Source organism: Serpula lacrymans (genome assembly GCF_000218685.1).
Source record: "Serpula lacrymans var. lacrymans S7.9 unplaced genomic scaffold SERLAscaffold_15, whole genome shotgun sequence".
NCBI lineage: Eukaryota > Fungi > Basidiomycota > Agaricomycetes > Boletales > Serpulaceae > Serpula > Serpula lacrymans.
Genome location: NW_006763304.1, coordinates 728,669 through 744,795, shown reverse-complemented (window position 1 = coordinate 744,795; position 16,127 = coordinate 728,669). Strand labels below are relative to the sequence as shown.

General features: G+C 47.2%; 4 protein-coding genes across 4 annotated transcripts; 2 read left to right on the top strand and 2 right to left on the bottom strand.

Moving 5' to 3' along the window:
• Nucleotides 1–7: 7 nt before the first annotated feature.
• Nucleotides 8–2,404, bottom strand: SERLADRAFT_442786 (uncharacterized protein; the record flags this gene model as incomplete). Its single annotated transcript, XM_007323346.1, has 8 exons — nucleotides 8–396; nucleotides 735–1,195; nucleotides 1,253–1,345; nucleotides 1,399–1,548; nucleotides 1,608–1,618; nucleotides 1,700–2,127; nucleotides 2,184–2,227; nucleotides 2,283–2,404. 8 exons carry the CDS (start codon nucleotides 2,402–2,404, stop codon nucleotides 8–10), a joined length of 1,698 nt encoding a protein of 565 aa, XP_007323408.1.
• A 180-nt stretch (nucleotides 2,405–2,584) lies between these two features.
• SERLADRAFT_401381 (uncharacterized protein) lies at nucleotides 2,585–3,473 on the bottom strand (the record flags this gene model as incomplete). The annotated part of the gene is made up of 4 exons (XM_007323345.1): nucleotides 2,585–2,763; nucleotides 2,827–3,083; nucleotides 3,139–3,307; nucleotides 3,421–3,473. The coding sequence occupies 4 exons, from the start codon at nucleotides 3,421–3,423 to the stop codon at nucleotides 2,737–2,739; spliced, it is 456 nt and encodes a 151-aa protein (XP_007323407.1).
• A 93-nt stretch (nucleotides 3,474–3,566) lies between these two features.
• Nucleotides 3,567–5,054, top strand: SERLADRAFT_478529 (uncharacterized protein; the record flags this gene model as incomplete). The annotated part of the gene is made up of 7 exons (XM_007323344.1): nucleotides 3,567–3,791; nucleotides 3,844–4,008; nucleotides 4,066–4,269; nucleotides 4,345–4,646; nucleotides 4,698–4,757; nucleotides 4,807–4,880; nucleotides 4,934–5,054. 5 exons carry the CDS (start codon nucleotides 4,214–4,216, stop codon nucleotides 4,964–4,966), a joined length of 525 nt encoding a protein of 174 aa, XP_007323406.1.
• A 3,432-nt stretch (nucleotides 5,055–8,486) lies between these two features.
• Nucleotides 8,487–9,935, top strand: SERLADRAFT_478524 (uncharacterized protein; the record flags this gene model as incomplete). The annotated part of the gene is made up of 4 exons (XM_007323343.1): nucleotides 8,487–8,621; nucleotides 8,694–9,079; nucleotides 9,136–9,299; nucleotides 9,413–9,935. Coding segments are annotated over 4 exons (1,158 nt in total), but the record flags the coding sequence as incomplete, so codon positions are not given.
• Between the last annotated feature and the right edge of the window lie 6,192 nt (nucleotides 9,936–16,127).

The window sequence follows — 16,127 nt, the reverse complement described above, 5'->3', positions numbered from 1 at the left end:
AGGCTTATTACACGCTCTTCGGCCACCATCGAGCACCCTCCTTCCTGAGCAGATCCAGGGTATCATTTCGTTGTCCCGTAACCGCTAGCTCACCCAAGTATTTCTCCAGCGCTGTATATGCCTCCATTCTTGCAAAGAACAAGTGGCTTATCAAATCGCATGAGTTCACACGAGGGCGTTCGGTATTGGAGTCTACTATATCCCTGTTTATCGGGTTGACTTGAGAACTTGGACTGGAATCATCGTCCGAGCCATCACTGTATTGAGAGTTCACTGATAATGGTTGACTTCGATGTGTGATGAAGGGGTTTGCAACAGGAAGAGGTGGACGTGAGAAAAACTCCAATTTTTCTTTGGACAAACCCGAAGATCGGCGGGGAAGCAGCCCTCGCAGGACTTTGTATGCAGTCAACGTCCGCTTAAGCCTTGTAAACGGCGATGATATCAGCGCTGAGTGGCTCAAACCATGAAATGGTGCCTACTGCTTAAAGTTAACTACAACCTTGAGCATCAGAGAAATGTTGCTTAAGTGACAGTAAGATGAGACTTGCCCCCAATGAGTAAGTTATGCCACTTTGCAAGAAACCATGCGGAGCTGTAAGCTACAGCTAATGCTCCCATCGTGCTCTTCGAGAATCCTTTGATAGTACCGTCATTCCCAGAAATAATGCCTCCTAGCGATATTAAGGCCTGCGTTGCACCAGAAAGGAGCGTATTTGGCCTGTGGAACGTACATGTAGTATAGCGCTCACTAAAGCGCACAACCCATCTAACCACAACCTTTGCAACTGCTGCGTAACTGACGCCCATCCCAAGACCACCAAACACCACCTTGAGTTGAGCCTTTGTCTCCTCTTCGCGATCAGGAGATAACAGACGTGCACCCAGTCGAGCAAGGATATAAGCGGGCAAATGAATCACAAATACAGGGATGAAAGCCAGCGCTCGAGGATGGACTAGCGTTGAAAAGAGTTGAGCCAGAAATTTTGCCGTTGCATCGGTAACAGTGGGAAGATTTTCTGAACGGGAGGATGACAAAGATTGGCGAAAGGTGGAAGACAAAGGATAGAGAGAATCCAATGATGAGTGGTAGGTATTAGTGTAGTGAAGGAGCGCGAGATAAGTTATGAGAGATCGTTTGGTGCGGATAAACGTCTCGGTATCCAGGTTTGAGCTTGTAAATACGTTGACAAGGCTTTGCAAAACGGTGTAAATATACTTGAAACTTCCCAAATCATGCAGAGCTGCTCACGTTTGAGATATTTCAACAAACTTATTCAAATTTATACATTCCTCGTCTGCCCAAAGTATGTCTCTAGCCATTCGTGCAGCATTCAAAGAATCCCTGAGGTATGGCTAGAGTCAGAGGGACAATATGGAGAGAAAATGGTTGATTACCAGTCGGGAGAGTTGATCGTTAATGCCACCAGTCGCCTCTCGATTTCTGCTGTAATCTCTTTGACAACAGCTTTCGTAACCTCGTCGTCGTCATTTCCATCGATAGCGAGTTGGCTTGTATAATGACTAATAATAATTGGCTCCCCGTACCTACTCGACCATATGAGTTGAGTGCTGAAACACGACCATAGACACGACGATATATATACCTTACGCACACCTAATCAAAATATATTAGCGGTGCTCTAAAGTCTAGGTAGCCCCTGAGAATGCGGTTGTAAAGAAGGGACATTGAACTTACACGGCTCTGGTACTGTGACTTGTCAGTGTACACAATACCGGCAGGAACTATGACGACTTCCATCACACTCATGCTGGCAACGTCGTGGTCTGTAGCATGCTGTCGCTTCGCCCACTTCGTGAATTCAACAGCAGCCCAAGCAGCCCCTCCCTTCACTTGCGCTATACCTGGCTCTGTATAACTCGTGCCTTCAGGAAACACTCCAATAACCTCGCTACTTGCAAGAGCAGTAAATGTTTCCCTAAACAACGCTGCATGGGCCAAAGACGACGTAGAAGATGCACGATCTGCAGATGAGCTGGTGATGTTGGGATTTCGTTGGACAGGGATGCTACCAGAGGATATTAGGATGGCACGAGTAATGGGATTCTTAAATAGGGTCGATTTGGCCCAGAAACAAAGTTGACGACGATGAGGAATGGTTACGGCTGGCGATATATTGTATGTCTCAGCGAAACCACGGGAACAGAAAAAACAGGCTTACCAAGTGTGGCTATATCGATAATCTCGTTGTGATGTGTAGATGCGCTAACATATACAGTGATTAGTGTCCTTTTGGTTGTAACGACATTATTCGACATACAGAATCAAAGGTCCATCTCGAGGGACATTCTCTACCCCAGTGATGTAAACCTCAGAATAGAAACCATCCGCTGCCCAGTCTGAGATCTTGCGAAGAACGCGATATACAAGCTTTACTTTCATGCTTATAAGATGTCGTAATTATTCTATCTTTCAGCACGATTATCAGAAAGATTCGCGCGAGGTAAGACAGAACAGGAATAAGAGTAGCCTTAGGCACAGCTGCCGGCATAACCAAGTCATGTCAGCTTTCACGTGATACCCTAACCCACACCTAACCAGAAGGTTCAAAAGTACATCTGGGTGAGAACGACCGCGGGGCAGGTGTCTGGTTATCCCCGAGCACCTGATGCGCGTCGGACAGCGACATACGTATTGGGCATTAATATCCTAAGTACATGCAGCAATATGGAAACGTTTTGATTTTTGAAGCTCCAGCTAAAAGGTGATAGAAATCATAGACGACGACCACGGCGACCACCCTAGTGCGAGGTGGAATGCATCAGTAAATTGTTGATGCAATATATTAAGCAATAGAAGCTCACCTTTCTCCTGGTAGAGTCCGTGGGGATGGGGGTAACGTCCTCAATCCTTCCGATACGCATACCAGCACGGGCAAGGGCACGCAGGGCACTCTGGGCACCAGGACCAGGAGTCTTAGTACCGGTACCACCAGTAGCGCGCAATTTAATGTGCAGAGCAGTAATTCCGACTTCACGGCAACGCGCGGAAACGTCCTGAGCTGCAAGCATAGCAGCGTATGGAGAAGACTCGTCACGATCAGCCTTCACTTTCATTCCACCTGAATATTACAATATATTAACTATAGCAGGTCTTGGGAAGACATATAGACATACCGGTCACACGAGAGATAGTCTCCTTGCCAGACAAATCGGTAACGTGAACGAAAGTGTCATTGAAAGAGGCATAGATGTGTGCAACACCGAAAACGAGCTCTCCCTCTGCAACTTGAGGACCGAGCGAGACGGTGTTTTCTTCCTTGGGTGCCTTAACTTTCTTGGGGGGCTATAAGATAGGGAATCCCATCATCAGTAACACAATCCATCGCAGAAGTATAAAAAGTTGGCCGAACAGAGACATAACACGAAATGAATACAAAATCATAGGACAATACATACCATTTTGACGGCTTGAGGTGTTCAGGGAGTAGCTTTAGCCTTGAGGACGGTCGATACGATGAGGAAAAGTTGTCTGGCACACAGTACGGATTGGTGCAAACAATAACAAATAATAGCACTGCCACCTCTGACACGATCTCAGGCTTGAATGCAACTTTAACAGTGGGCAGCTCATCGAATTTATTCTAGTTTCATCCGCTGTTCATACTCAGCCTTTACTTGTGCGCATCCTCAGTAATAAATGGACTTGCCTCAAACGGATAACATTCAAGACACTGAATAATCTCTACGCTCCCTGTAATATCTGAGGATCATCGCAGTTCCGAGTCTCAGCCAGTCTATAATCATGCCCAGTTTGAAAGGCAATTCAGGTGAACGCGACATGCGTTAGCTCTAGAGACGCCCTGATCCCGGGTTATCCAGTCGTATGTGCCATGACTTCAAGATAGTTCTTTTACCAAAAGGTTGAACAACACTCCTGTTAATCGTCGGTTTGCTTCTATATTCAGAGCCAGAGCCTCGAGAGCTCGTGGTGGTCAGTCATATGACATGTTGACATGCAAGAAACTCAAGAATATATCTCCCCAGGTCAGATTTTCATCCTATATTGATATCATCTCGATCTCGCGTACTAGTACATAACAGTGACTCATAAGCTTAACACAGGCTACAAGTTCAATCTCCTCGGAGTTGGTTGCTTCAGCTTTCAAGCACTGGCACATCTAGACTGGAGATATCGGAAATGTCCTAGTGACTGCCGAGCTTCATTTTCCTATACATATCCAACACCACAATGGCGTATAACACGAGTCATATCTCGAAGTTGAATGCCCCCTTCGTTCATTTCAAGTCAGCCGTTTTGGAAGTCTATTTTAACTCCAACGTCTTACAAGGAATCCTGTCATTTCGTAACTCGTCTGACAGATGGCTGCCGTTGGCCACGGAAAGGACTGTGAAAGGAGCAGAATATCAAGAAGTTATCATTATCTGGGAAGTTCTTGCTTGGCACTATCGATTTGATACAGATAATAGTTTCTTATCAGATAACGTGACTTATTTAATCCAAGGTCCGTTGATTACCCAAGTTGCCTCGAGGCACGCAAGAGCACGCAAGACACCGAGACTCAGACTATATAAAGCAAGCACCACTAATCTCGGCCACCATTTCCTGTCAAAGATGGCCCCCACTTCATGCAGCGCCCTTAATGCCGCCATCACTCGTACAGGTATTTGTGCTAGACTCTCTAGCTCGCTCGGTCACTAATATTGGAATCCAGGCTTATCGTACGCTCAAATCGCCACACAAGTTGGCGTTCCAGAGCAGCGTGTTGTAGAGAGTAAGCCTATCGCCGCTGATATTTGACAACCCTCTGATCGCTCTCTTAGTTGTCACAGGGAAAGCGACAGCCACTAACGAGGAGTTCGCTAATCTCAGCCGAGCTCTTGGTATCACCCAATCCGTGAGCCCGTCGATACAATTGCATTCTAGTTCCTCACTGATCTCTCATCGTAGGCTCCCCACGACTCTGCACATGTCACGAAGTAAAGAGTCCGATGATAGCTTGTAGTAGCCCGCATTGTATGAATAGCTTGTACCACACTTAAGGTTAAACGATCAGATTATCTCTTTATTGTCTGGCTAAGAAATCCTCTGTTGAATGGTGTACCATATGCATCAGCTTACTGGAATATCGAAAGAGGCTGCCATAGTTCACAGCGAGGAGAGTGGAGACTACTAGACCTACCAAGGATCATACGACTCGTGATGCATGATGCTGCAGTTCACTTGTGGCTCGAGCTAGCTTCATTGGGAGACAGCGTCGTCTAACAGATATGTTATTTATCAGTACACGTACGGCTCGGCTCTTCCGAGTTATCGGCCCGGTATAGGGGTTAAAGGAAAGTCCGGATTCACAATGCTGCAGATCTCTTCTGTGGTCATCTCGTGCAACTGCTGCTCAGAGAAGCCAATTTCGGTTCAGAATCTTCCCTGTTAGTATCACTTCGAAAAAGGGATGTTTATATGTGGAGGATATAACAGCACCAGTAAGAAAGATTACTCTTGAATTACAACCATCAGTTTCTACTTGCCGGCGAGTCTTGTAAGTCGAGAATGTCTGAGACTGGCTCAGAGGGCTATTTGAGAGCAACTAGCCGTCCAATGCTGCCATCCCGCACCCACATGGCAGGGTACTGGCAGCAGAACTGACCGCCTCGGTGCTAGTGCCATGACAGCTATCCCATTATCACCATACCTGTCCATTTCAGCCTAAGCGCTGAACTGAAAGACGCTAGCATTTCATATAGCTCATGCCCAGCACGTTGGACGCTGGATTCGTCATGACATTCCATCCCACCCCAGCAAACTGCCTCCAGCTCGGACATAGCTTTAATACCGGTGTGCCGAAGGTGTTACTTCCCAGAATCCGAACCACTTACTCAGGCCGGCCCCTGGGTCAGGTATTACTTTCAACTACGATGGGTCGATCCTCTAATAGTTACTTACTAGCCGATGTCTTTCCCTCGCGTATCGCTTCGAGCGATCGATTTCAGCTCTCCCTGACAGTTTTGGACCCGGTTTTGCTGCCATAATTGTATTGCTGACTCCTGAATCATCATCGTGTAAAGCGGTCGGTCCGACATCGATTGCAGCTTTCTCTGAACAATCCACGCATTTATTGTCTTTTAAGGGTGTGCTCGCCAATGTTGGCCCCGTTTGTCGGATATTCAGGAAAAATCGTTGCCTACTGTCCCACTTGCTCTGTTATCGCCTGGGACCGATATGCCTTGAGGTATGTGCATTTTTTGCGATAAGTCTCCCTGCCATCCACCATAGCTATTCAATGCTGCCACCGGCGTGAAACTCTAACCTTCCCAACAATTGAATTGTTACGTTTTTTTCCCGTCCATCTTCCCTCTCACCTCGAGGCTTTTGAGGCTCTGATCTAGAGCTGCATGCCAGGGCGGCTCAGTCACGGCTGATGGATTGCTTCTATTTCTCCCTATTCAAGTGTCCCTGGATTCTAATCGGTGCACTCAACCATGTGTTGTGTTCTTTACGCGGTCGTAGACTAGCCCGAAGAAGGAGCTGCGTCTGCCTCATGGGTACCAGACTACGCGGCATTTATGTCTATAGCAATGAATGTGTGGGACAAGTGCAAGTCCACGTTTGGTGTGGGGAAGACTCATCTGCTCATTCCCAAGTTCGATGATGTCCGCAGAGCTTAAATCCGTGCTAACGGTGTACGTCGCTGCGTCTTCGTCTTCGAGATGAGCGACTGAAAACTGATATAGACAGGAAGCGCCTGATAACGATAAGAATCACGATCGAAGTGAGTTTAGTCTCAGCGAAGATGACTTCACAAATAGTCGATTTCCATCTCGAGTTATCTGAGCGACATCGTTCACAGGCGAAGTTCGATGGCAGCTCGATCCAACTGATAAAAGAAACGTGTGCCTGATTTCATTTCTGCCTCGTGTCCTCTCGTCATGACGCATCTTTCTCATCGGGATTAAAGCTACTCATCGATACCAGCTGCTCATTGGCGGTGTCTTGATATATCTCTTGATATGAGTCAAACTGTCAAATTGAAGATTCGAGGATGCTGACGTTATGCATTGAAAGTTCATGAATATATGAACGGCGACCTAGGAAATGACCTTCGTGAAGATAGGCGTACCAACAACGAATTGTAGGAGCTCTTTATAGCAGCATTGAAGACACGCTCCGACGAGCAAGTATCTAAATGGCAGTCGTCTTTGCCGTCGGTGTTACTCTTTGATCAACACGAGGAGACAATTTAGCCGGACCCGAGGAAGATCAAGATTCGAGAGGAATATATCCGCGAGGATAGATGAATGCGATTTTGGAGATAACATGTGAAAATTCCAATTTATGATAACGAGTAATCGCGTATACCATTCAGTGAGCAGAATGCAGGTTATCCACAACGTTCTCGCAAATACGCCGCGAATCTGGATATTTAAAAAGAAAAAGGAAATTACCGTAAACAGCACACGAACTAGCGCCTGAAAGACTGCAGAACGGAGAGGAGGATACTCACTAGAATGCTACTATACATGACATATAGCTGGAGTAGTATACGCCCCAGCTTTAGTATTATACTTCATTGTCGCTGTCATCTCCGCACAGCTCCGTACATAGGAATAGTGTTTGACTGATCCGGAGAAATGGGATAAGTTTGTGGATCAACGGAAGGAGGTGGCTCTCACCACCAGCCGTGGTCCATGTAGTTCCGCCCGGGCCCATTGCCCTTGTCTGACGTCTGTGGAGTCGGCTTGGAGATACGATTGATGTTATAGAATTCAAGAAGGTGACGAGGCTGAAAAACACTTGCAACAAAACACTTGTACTAGAGCACACTGCAAAATAGCCCTACGGCGCCATGGACGTCACCGAAGTGATGCATTACCAAATGATACGCCGGAGCGGAATCAAAGAAGGAACATTGGCAAACCATGTGTTTTAGCACCCGAAGAGAGCTTTAATTGGCGAACAGAGAGTCATGGCGCGACACATGTAGAGTTCACGACATATTTCCTAGAAAAGGACATCAAGGGAATATACTGACAAAAAAAGAGATATTTTTACCCGCTTCTGTGCTCTTTGTCTGCAAGGGTGGTATCTAAACGAGTTCCGCAGTGCAAGGAGCGCGGATTAAGCTGGGACTGCCCATCCAAACCTGTGCCAAAAGTGACTCATGTCAGGACAGGCCGAGGCTTTGGTGAAAATGCCCTAACCCTGATCTAGTTTTTGCGATAAACTGTGGACCAGAAAACGCCATTATTTCTCGAGGAGCTGTATGAATTGGAATCTGGAGCAGGGACTGGAAATGACACGTAAATACTCACAGTGCCAGGCTGGACGGGGAATATGAAAGGGCTGAATGAAAGGAGCGTGTTTTGGAAGGAACCAGACGAAAGCTGTTTGCGTCCTTTGTTTGCCATGCGACCAGTGCATTGTTTGTAATACTTTTGTAAGGGCGTCCATTCTAGGATATTCGTCTCATGCTATTTATCCATCACCTGGTCAAGCGATATCCCTTGTCAAAAATCTCTGTCTAGCAAGCCTGGCAAGGGTTTCATCGTCTTGACCATGCTCACACTTAGTCCTGGTTCCGTGTGCGACGTGTGCGCAGAAGAGTACGGTCCGCATTGCTTGCCCCATTCCATTCCCTGTGGTAAGCTCACTTTTTTCCCATTTTTTTTTCTTGGTGGGAACTTTTTTCTGACCGAGTCATATCGACGAGCAGGCCATGTTTTGTGTTCAGGCTGTTGCAATACCATCGTAGAAAAGACATCCCCTCGCCTTACGCCCGTCTGTCCTTTCTGTCGCGAACAGTTTACTAGCGACACCGTTCGTTTGATCCGTATCGACTTTCCATCTAATGCCAGGGCAGCTCCTCGCCGTCGAGGAGTTCCTATAGAGGCCCATGACCAGTCTAGTGATTTTGGAGCACGGAAAGAAGAGCGCTTTCTGTTGATGGAGGCGAGCTGCTCAAGAGTTCGCGCGGAGGCCCGTAGGCTCGAAGACAAGGTGGCCAAGGTCGCCGCAAAAAAATGCTCAGTGGAGGAGGTCACCACACTCCACAAGGAACTGCAAGAATGGTTAACATCTGAAGTAAAGTCCGATGATCAGGTATTTTTTTAAAATACTCCTTCAACACTTTTTTTTTGCTGATCTTCGCGCCCCAGCTTTCTTCTTTGTCATTGAGTGCCGCACTGCTCAGGGCTATCTTGATGAACCACTTTGCTCATTCCGAAGCAACTAAAATGGCTAAAACTACTGAAGCCAACCTCAAAGCTAAGCTCGATGACGCGGAAATGGAAGTTTCAAAACTAGAAGCTGAAGTGTCAAAGTAAGTCGACTTATTTCCATGCATCCAATTCTCCGATCTAATCCACATGTCTTTTCTAGACAGGTGAGACCATCTTAGGCTGACAACTGAGTAAGACTGACTTCTGACCTTTTGCAGCGTACGCTTTATACCCAAAAAGTACAAGAATGTCAATCTCTGCGTGCAGAGATTAGTCGCTTTAATCTTAAATCCACCGTTGCTGCCCATCTACCGGCGCGCCCAAGTTCTGCAGCGCCGATGATGGCAGGTGAGCGACGGCAATCCATTTCTTCTGCGTCGACGGCATCGTTGTACGGCGCAAACAATCAGTCGCCGTTATCTCGCTTAAATCCCGTTCACATGCGATCGGCCTCTGCGTCCATGTCTCGCCCAACAACCCCAGCTATCAGACCGCACACACCTGCGACTGTCCGACCGGAGACGCCTGTGTCACCTCTTTATCGGGCAACATCCCCACCCCCTCCGCTACCATCGAAACCTCGCACTTACTCAATTTCCTCTCATGTTTCCCCACAAAAAATGACTCGTTCCTATTCTGATGAGAAGGAAAAAGAGAAGACACACGAGCGCTGGTTACCCTCCGTTGACATCGCTTACAGTCCTCCTTCGAGCAAATCAATGAACTACTCGCTCCCTGCGGGCTATTCATCTTCATCTGCATCAGCACGGCCCTCCGTAGCTCATCGTTCAACGCTTTCGACGAACGCTGCTTAGTGTGCAGGACTAGACTTTTCGACTTGATTTTGATTTTGGATACCAGACTTCCTATAACTATCTTATCACCATTTACTCTTTCGACCTCGCTTTCCTCGTCCGGCTCGATGATTTCACGCTCTTCCTCTCTCGAATCTTCTTCTGACATATATCATTACTATCTCTTTTCTCTTTTTGGTTTGTCCGACTCTCTGACCCTGTGGATGGAAAATTTACCACCATCGCAGCCTTTCTGTTACTTATTATCTTCTGCTTCTATTTCTCGGATTATTCTTTTTTTATTGCAAAGAGTCACTCTGATCTCTTTAATTAGTTGCGCGGATCCACAACTTCCTGTAGCATGGCTCTTTCCTCTTGCTTCTTTTACGCCCCATTGACGATTAGGTAGATGATTTGGATACGAATTTTAATGAACATAGTTAGGTAGTTAGTACTTGACCATAGACTTTGCCCCGAGCGTCTACAGCTAGTGATGACGTCTCGTAGTGGCTCCATTGTGATGACTTTACCATTGACGTGCCTGTACCTGTAAGGAACTTGCAACAGCTTGATCAGTATGCTACAGCCTACGGTAAGTAGTATGTGAACATAATGCTGATCCGAGTAATCTGATGCCGTTACGATCATTACAGAAACGACGGATTCAGATGGCATGTGCATGTGGACGACCAGGCTGCGCACGTCACCGATGCGGCGGCGGCAAGGTCGTGTCCATACGTCCATATGTTCACCAGGCCTTGACATCATTGGATGAGGGTTATTCGTACATGCCATGGTCAGCTTTTCATTCTGTGACTGGCTGTGCTTTGACATGCAGATATCTGAGTCAAACGAAATATCGATTCTAGGGATATGTTTTTACTATTCTGGCCCGGTTTTCAAGTGCTTCACACTCAAGTACTTCCGCGGTGATTCTGCCCGTCGCATGGAAGCAGACACCTGGATCCTGAGCTCATTTGAAACACCCGCAACCGGCCTGGGAATTGTACCTCCCTATAGGTGAGCTGCGCGGCATCCTACACCACAAATATACAGTCTGATCATTCATATCAGGGCCTTTTTCAATGGCGCTTACTTCATAGTCTCAGGATTCACATTCTTCTAGTGGAAATACTAGCGTACTCCATGCGCTGAACAGGCTGCCAATATGCAATTTCAGGCTTTCATGTTCCAGGTGCGTACCACGAGTTATATGAATCTACCAAGTTCTGGAAATTGCTGGTACTTCAGAACGAACTTATCTCTCCTCCTATCAAGGATTTCCCACGTTTAAACTTCCCGATAAACATCTCTGCCATCACTTCGAGGGTCGGCAGGACCCTTATACCAATGCGGTTAGTGGTACACCATCAATGATCATCTTTTGAGCTGAAGAGTATACGTTTTTTTCCATCAGCCAAGGAGGTTTCAATACTTGATCCGTCCCATCCCTATCTTTATGTGAGCGCTGCGAAAGTAATAAGTACATATCTGAACCTCGTGGTTACCAGGTGCTAAAATTGGCGCAGACTTGCCACTCAAATCAGGTGGCTTACTAGAGGTGTTATTCTAGAACTCCCGTGCGGATGGGCTATACATCACGACGAAACTTTTCAGTGATGAAATTCCTATCTATAACACTCATATTAATAATACTAAAACGTCTACATTTATCCTCCACAGTGAAGGTGTTGCGCTTATCGTTGAAGATAGTGCAAATCGTGCAAATCGTGCAGCAATCTGTGCATCCAAGTTGTAGCCGCAGCGCTGACAGATTGATGAAGTCGAGCTAATAGGTGTGCTCGATTCTCAGTTCGTGCTGCCAACTTCAGTGAGTTCAGTTCGTTTCTAATTTAAAAAAAGAAGCGTGTGGCTGCACCAATTCATTTGGGGGTGTAAATAGGGCGCCTACTAAGCTTGCGAAGACATCAAGACAGGGAAATGAGCCGATGCTATGGCCCCGTGCCAAGCTTGTCGGTCATATGTGAGATGATGTGCTGCAGTGTACGCACCTTTCAAACATGCCCATTAAATAGCGAACATGCATGGCTTCACAACGAACCCAGCACCATATATCGTGGCTCGCAGCTATTCGACCCATCAGCAGGTATTCACCTTAACTATCGGTAATAGTGGGACGACACTCCTACAGCATGTCTGAGCATAATAACATTTAATTTGTTTCTACAGAGCCTTAGCTGACATGGGGTTTAACGCCAGAAACTCGGAAGTCTCGAAGACAGAATGAAGAAGGCTGGAAGAGAAAAATAGTAGGAATTGGAAGGTCAGAACTTCGTAGCATTAGGGGAAATACGTTGGATGATAAGACTTATTACGAAAATGTACATACCTTAAGGCATACCGTAATTCAATTACTTGGAACGATGGCCAACGGAAAGACACCGGAACAACATAAGTCTGAAAGTAGTATCTATATGCCTGCGCTAGATAACCTGATTTGAGTGAATAAGACATATACCCGTTACGAGAAGTGTCTTTAGCTTCTCCCCACTTCACCAGCTGTAAAGCATCATGCATCATGATTCAGATCTACAACTGTACATATAGGGAAAATGCAGTAGATTTATATATACTGTACACAGACATCAATCACGTTCACATTCGTTAAAAACATCGTATACAATCATGCAACATCATAAACATAAAGCAAAATGCGTAAATCAGATAAAGCGATAATAACAGGTGCTCTCATACAGTGCTCGAGTCCTGCCATCGTGGCTTTCCAGTTTCATCCCATTGTCTAATTCATCGATGTTGACTAGCTTGGTGCTTTCAAGATCCTCTCGATTTCGAGCTGCACTCGCACTCGCGCGGCCTTCCCTTCTGGACTTTGCCCGCCGAGGAGCTTGTCGCTCGAGCCGTTGATACCTTGCGTAGCCCCCATGTACAACAGTTCGAGCATCTTCACCCACTGCCGGCCCCATATGTTCTTCGCCTCTAGCCCGGCGACATCGAGTCCAGCTATATGACATCAAACCTACACGTCAGTTCCTCACTCTTCACACTTTATCATCGCAACACCACGCGCAAGCGCCTGGTAAGGTGCCAAAAAATGTAGAATGCTTACGCACCGTAAAGCACTTGCGCTGCAACAGCTGTCTCTAGCAGCCTCGCATCTCCAATCATGCGTGCAAAGTACGTCCAGAACCTTGGCATCTGGAACATCTTCTCTAGAGGTTGCTGGACTGGTAACACCAATATCAAAAAATACACCCTCATAATCCCTGTCACCCTGGCCACATACTCCCCAGTGCCTTCCCTCACGCCTTCCTCACTCGTCCTATATCCCATCGCCTTGATCCTCTCCCCTTCGACCTCCCACGCAGTCCCGTCCGAATCTGTAGCGGGTATCGTAGAAGGGATGGGCCAGCCACCTGAGCGCTGGACGAGCTTCGCGAAGAAGATGGCAGGGAAGCAGTCGAGGGAGGTGAGGAGGTTGACGGTGACTTGGGCGAGGGGAACGGCACTTTTTTTCTCGGCCGTTACTTCTGTTTCAGCTTGGAGGAGGATGGCTTTTGCAAGGGACGAGAGGAGGGCGAAGTATATGTCTTGACCATGGGGCTGGTTGGGTCGGGCGATTTCAATGATTTGTTGGGACTATGCGGTCGTGTAAGTGAGTAAAGGATAGGGAACGGGAGGAGAGACTTACGATGCGCGATATGGACTGAGGGTCAGTTGTGAGCTGCCCTATTTTGGGCGTAATTTGCCGCCGCAAGCCACTCCAAGCACTCTTCAACTGCTTGTTTGCTTTTACATTTTTCATCGGACCAGCTTTCAAGTTCTGTACGGATCGCGGGTCACTCTAATGGCAACCTCGAAAACCGCAAAGAAAAGGCTTACCTTTAGCGTTTCACGTGCTGAAATCCAGTCTTGATCAGCGGCAGTCATACCCAATAGCCTTCTCCCTTCTGCTTCTGCGTGTATCCGATCTGCTTTCTCTCGTCTCTCCGATTCTTCCTGTTCTCTTTGCTTTCGTGTTTCTTCTTCCTCTCTCTTCCTCTCTTCCTCCTCAGCCTGTCTCCTCTCTTCCTCTTGTCTCTTCCTCCTTTCCTCCTCTTCTCTCACTTTCCGTTCAGCCTCGAGCCGCACTCGCACCTTTTCCTCCTCATATCTGATAGTCGCCTCGATCCTATCCTTCTGCCTCTTATCTTGGTCTTGCCACCTCTCTCGTAGCCCGTTCACATCTGTCTGCTGCTGCAGCTGCATACTCGCAAGTTGCTTTTGCACCTCTGCTAACTGCTGGGCGTGGATGGCGGCGAGGCGTTGTAGCTCCTGCGTGCGGTGCTGGGACTGTTGCTCATATCTGAGCAGGCGTGAGCGGGTTTGCTCTTTGCGAGCGGTGCGCTGGTTGATGAGTTTATGGTCAGCGTTAATGATAGAGCGGGAAGTGATCGTATGGTGAATGAGAGTGTGGAAGATGAAAAACAAGATATAATCGGGAAACGAAGGATTATGGACTTACGAAGGCATCCTTCCGTGTCTGCTTCTCCCACTCTTCGTATGGATCATAATGTCGCGTCCGAAGGCGTATCGCAGCGACTGTCTCCTCGATATAGCGTTGTTCGGCTGGATCGCGCGGTTCTCTAGATGGCTTTCTAACATTTAAGATTTTCGTCAGAACCAGTACAAATGCATTGGAGGAGAGGGAGAAAAGGGTAGTTGAATATGAGACGCACGGGGGTGGTGGAGGGACCTCTGACTCCGATTCGTAGCAGAATGAGTTGGAAGATATGTCGTTATCTGATGAGTCTGTATCTGAGTCTGAGTAAGGGCTAGCTGAGTTGCTGTCGTCTGAGTCGGACTGGAGGCCAAATGTGGAACTTCGCCTGTTTTGCCTAGGAATGGGTGAGTGATTAAAAGGGAAGATTGGGAGCAGGATTAGCGTTACCGTCTGACGGGTGAAGTTGAAGGACTGCGGGGCAGACCGAAGCGCATAATGAAGGGGTTTATTGTATCTTTCGTGGAGAACGTGAAAAGATATGATTTGGGTCAAAGGGAAGTCTGGATTTGTGGTTGCACTTCCAACTCGCTTGAACGAACAAGATTCACGCTGCTGCAGCAAGTTGTAGTGCAACTTCACTAAGGCTTGCAGTCTGAACGAAAAGCAAGCTTGTGGATGGCAAGAAGTGTCTCAGTCTACATCCACGAATTCACAGCGAGTAAGGCAAGCGAAGTGGCATATATTGCAATGTCTATACTAGGCAATAAGAGTTGTAACTAAGGTTAGGGTTAGGACCGTGGAAGAGCAAAAGAAATGGCCTGCCCAGCCAGAGTGGCCGTGGCAGGACTGGAAAATATTGAGACAGTGCATAGACCGAAGCCTATACAAATCGTAGACACCCTCTGTATGGACAAGGTCGCCGTGCTATGAAGGATCTCCACGGCCCACAAACCAGAGGACTTGAAGAGGTTCATGCCATCAAGGTAAGTATGAGGATTCAACTACGGGCGAGCCCCCCTTTTATACCGGTGGGACGTGCGCACGGACCAGCCACCCAAGCAGGCAGCATTGCCTTTTATGGCAGTCAGGTGAGCTTTTCGTTTCAGCTTTTCTTACAGTCGTCTATGAACCATGTATATAGTACTCTTACACCCATCATCTCCTGAGCTGAACATCAAACAAAGTCTGAGCTCGTCCATGTAGCCCGTTATCGCCAACTTGCTGCCAGCTACAAGCCGTGGTAGGACACTGAGAAGCTTCCGACGCTGGCGAAGCTTCGGACAATAACGTCTCGAGGTATTTTCTGTCTTCTAGATGTCAGAGCTCGACTCTTTGTTTTCCCGAAATGTTTCCACGAAACAAATGTCAAGAGCTTTTCACCGGCATATTCAGTTCCATCAACCTGTATCAACCATGACATCACGCATCTTCCCGCAATATTATATAGTATCACCTTCTGATATCTCTCGCGTCCCGTCTTCTGTCCTCGTAGATATGTTTATATTCATTCAAGTTCTGACCAACGTCGTGGGATCCGAATCGCACCATAAACCGCTCTGGAACCGCATCTTTAATGGGATACAGATCTCAGTCTTCGCAGTCTTCTTTCCTCCTCCATAATCTTCGAAAACGCGGTCATGTGCAGCTAATTTCTTGCCTTGTGACCTTCCTCT